The following is a 3,346-nucleotide window of genomic DNA, read 5'->3' on the forward strand; positions in this document are numbered from 1 at the left end:
GGGGCTGCAGCAGCCGCAGGGAAAGCGGGGCGGGCTCGTTTTTGAGGCGTTGTTTTCGGCGTGCAGGCTCGCTGCTGCTGCTGTTAATGATACTGCTGGGATTTCCTGCTGCTGTAAATGACCTGACTTGCTGCTGCTGCTGCTGCTGCTGCAGGAGAATGCTCGTTTAAAGGGGGAGCTGCAGCGAAAAGCTGCTGAGGCGGCGGAGCTTGAGAAGCGTCAAGGTACTGTGCTGAGCAGACACAGCACCTGCAGCAGCAGCAGCAGCAACTGGAGCAGCAGCAGCAGCAGCAGCAACAGGAGCAGCAGCAGGAGCAGGAACAGCAGCAGCTTCTGCTGCTGCGGTTTGTGAGAGTTAGTGATTTTGCCGCTGAAAGCGTCTTTGCCCACTTGCTGGCTGTGCCATCGTGGACACTGAGAAGTTTTCCATTTGCTGCTGCTGCTGCTGCTGCTTTTGCTGCTGCTGCTGCTGCTTCTGCTGCTGCAGGTCAGCTGCTGAACGAACTAGCGGACGTCTCTGTTTGCCTGGGCAGAGAGCGAAGCCTCCAAACGCAGCTGGTGGGGTCTTTGTGAATGCACTGCTGCTGCAGCTGCTGTTGGCTCTGCTGCTGCTGCTGCTGCTGCTGCTGTTCCTACTGCTGCTACTGCTGCTGCGTACTGCCGCTGCTTTGTTGCCGCAGCTCATGGTGCGGGTTGCTGCACAAGTGTTCCCGCTGGCAGATGTCCGCGCTGCTCCTGTACTGCTGCTGCTGCTTTCTTGCTGCTGCTGCGCTGCTGCTGGTGCTGCTTTCTTGCTGCTGCTGCGCTGCTGCTGCTGCAGCAACGGGCTCTGGAGCGCGTCTCCACTTTAGAACGTTTGCTGCGGGGAGGCTCGGGCGACGCAGCAGACCATGCGCAAAGAGTGCAGACACTGGAAGCAGAGGTAAGCAGCTCTTTTGCTGCTGCTGCTGCTGCTGCTGCTCTCGCCGCGCCTTCGGCTGCTGGATAGCTTGTTGTGACCACTGCTGGTGGGGCTGCAGCTGTCGCTGCTGCTGCTGCTGTCGTTGCTCTGTCTTGTGCCAACCCTCACCAAGACTGCACAGCAGCAGCCGGAAATAAGCGGAAGCAGCAGCAGCAGCAACAAAGCAGCAGCAGCAGCAACAAAGCAGCAGCAGCAGCAACAGCCGCTTGTGGTGCTGTGCGCAGGTTGACAAAACGAAGCAAAAGATGGAGCTGCTGCAGCAGCACTGCGTGCAACAGATTGCGTGAGTCTCTGCGCTTACTGTCCCGAGGACGGCGCTGCTGCTGCTGCTGCTGCAGCAGCAGCTTGTGCTGCGCCGTGGTTACTGCTGCTGCAGTGTGACTACTGATGCAGTTGCTGCTTGTTTCGTTGTGTCTGAGGGCGCAACTGGCCAAGAGCAGCGCTAGATGTAGTCTGTTGAGCAGCAGCAGCAGCAGCAGCAGCAAGAGGAACAGTTACAGCAGGAGCAGCAACAGCAAGATTGGCAGCAGCAGCTGTTCCTTTGCCTCTGCAGGGCCATGCGAGAAGCAGTTTATCTCATTCTTGGCTGGGACGTTGCCTACCGCTGCGGTGAGGCCCCATGAGGGGCTGTTGCTTTTTGCTGCTGCAGCAGCTGCTGCAGCTGCTGCTTTTACTGCTGCTGCAGCTGCTGCTTTTGATGCTGCTGCAGTTGCTGCTGCAGCTGCAGCTGGCAGACCTTGCTGCCGCTGCAGCTGCTCCACTGTGCCTGCTTCTGAATCTGGCCAACTGGTGCTGCTTGTGCTGCTGTTGCTGCTGCTGCTGCTGCTGTGTTTTAGGGGGGCCTGAAGGAGAGGAGACAATCATTTTGCAGTGTCTGTACGCCACGCATGACGGCGTCTTGGTGTTCTCTCGGCAGCAGCAGCAGCAGCAGCAGAAAAAGCTTGAGCCCAATTATGAGCAGCCACAGCAGCTGCAGAAGCAGCAAGAAGAGCAGCAAGAAGGAGATAAACGCGCTGGAGAGGCAGCAGAGAATGCTGAGGCCGAGACTGCTGCTGCTGCGCCCACAGCCAGCGATGCAGCAGCAGCAGCAGCAGCAGCAGATGGTGTTGCTGCTGCTCCTGTAGCAGGTGAATGCGCCTCGAGCAGGTCAGAGCCGACCCCAGGACACACTGCTGCGCCTCGGGAGCACTCAGACCAGCAGCAGCAGCTGCAGCAGCAGCACGACTCGCAGCAAGAGCAGCAGAAGCCACAGCACCAGCAGCAGCAGCAGCAGACGCCGCAGCAGCAGCAGCAAGATGAGGCGCTCCAGCGCTTCGCCAAGTCTCGCTATCGAGTTTCATTTCTGAATTTTTACGGGGATCTGCTCCAAAGAGACCCTCAACTTGTAAGCAGTAGCAGCTGCAGCAGAAGCAGCAGCAGCAGAAGCAGCAGCAGCAGCAGCAGGGATAGATGGAGTAATACTTTGGTCTTGCAGCAGCTGCTGATGTTGTTGCTGTTGTTGCTGCTGCTGTTCTCGTTGTGCAGCTGCACTGTTTTAACGTCTCACAGCGTGTGCAGCTTGTGGTAGTGCTGCTGCTGTTGCTGCCGTTGCTGCTGCCGCTGCTGCTTCTGCTGCTGCTGCTGTGGCGCGGCGTTGCTGTCGTTGCTGGTGCTCGTTTCTTTTCCTTTCTGTGTGCCCCCTCTGTCTACTAATTTTCAGGCCCGTCCGCTGCCTCTGCTGCTGCCGCTGCTGCTGCTTTCTGTGCTGCTGCCGCTGCTGCTGCTGCTGCTGCTGCTGCAGAGTGGACGGGCGCTGTCGCAGCCGTGGCCCGCTTTTGCTGCTTCGCTTTGCCTCGACGAGCTGCGGCGTTTAACAGTTTCTTTCGAAGGCAAAACGCCCCGCAACATCCACGGAATGCTGCTGCCCATGCCTTGAGGCTTTGCTGCTCTGCTGCTGCAGCAGCAGCAGCTGCTGCTGCTGCTGCTGGTGCTACTGCTGCAGCAGCAGCAGCAGCTGCAGCAGGAGGGCGGCAGAGCATGGAAGTCCGGAGGGACCGTTTGCTGCTGCAACGGCAGCTGCAGCTTCTGCTGGGCCCGCAGCGGCAGCTGCAGCAGCAGCGCAGCGGCAGCAGCAGCAGCACCGGCAGCAGCAGCAGGGCCAGGCGCTGCAGCATTTCCTGCTTAACTACTTGGCTTTGCTGCTCTCCCTTCTTGTGCGTCGCTGCTGCTCACGTTGCTGCTGCTCTCCCAAGAGCAGCGGCGGCGAGCTTGCTGCTGGCCGCTGCCGCTGCTGCTGCTGCTGCTGCTGCTGGCAAGCAGGCCCTCGCTGTGGCTTCTTCTACTTGCTCCGCCTTACGGTTTAGGGTTTAGGGTTTAGGGTTTAGGGTTTTGAAAGTGAGACTGGCC

At 59.4% G+C, this 3,346-nt stretch overlaps 1 protein-coding gene across 1 annotated transcript; it reads left to right on the top strand.

Annotated features, from left to right (window-relative positions):
* Nucleotides 1-154: 154 nt before the first annotated feature.
* Nucleotides 155-2,876, top strand: ETH_00009715 (uncharacterized protein; the record flags this gene model as incomplete). Its single annotated transcript, XM_013378973.1, has 7 exons — nt 155-224; nt 488-558; nt 821-922; nt 1,186-1,244; nt 1,515-1,570; nt 1,798-2,345; nt 2,742-2,876. Coding segments are annotated over 7 exons (1,041 nt in total), but the record flags the coding sequence as incomplete, so codon positions are not given.
* Between the last annotated feature and the right edge of the window lie 470 nt (nt 2,877-3,346).

This window comes from Eimeria tenella, genomic scaffold (genome assembly GCF_000499545.2).
Source record: "Eimeria tenella Houghton genomic scaffold, Eth_scaff1242, whole genome shotgun sequence".
In the NCBI taxonomy this organism is placed as follows: domain Eukaryota; phylum Apicomplexa; class Conoidasida; order Eucoccidiorida; family Eimeriidae; genus Eimeria; species Eimeria tenella.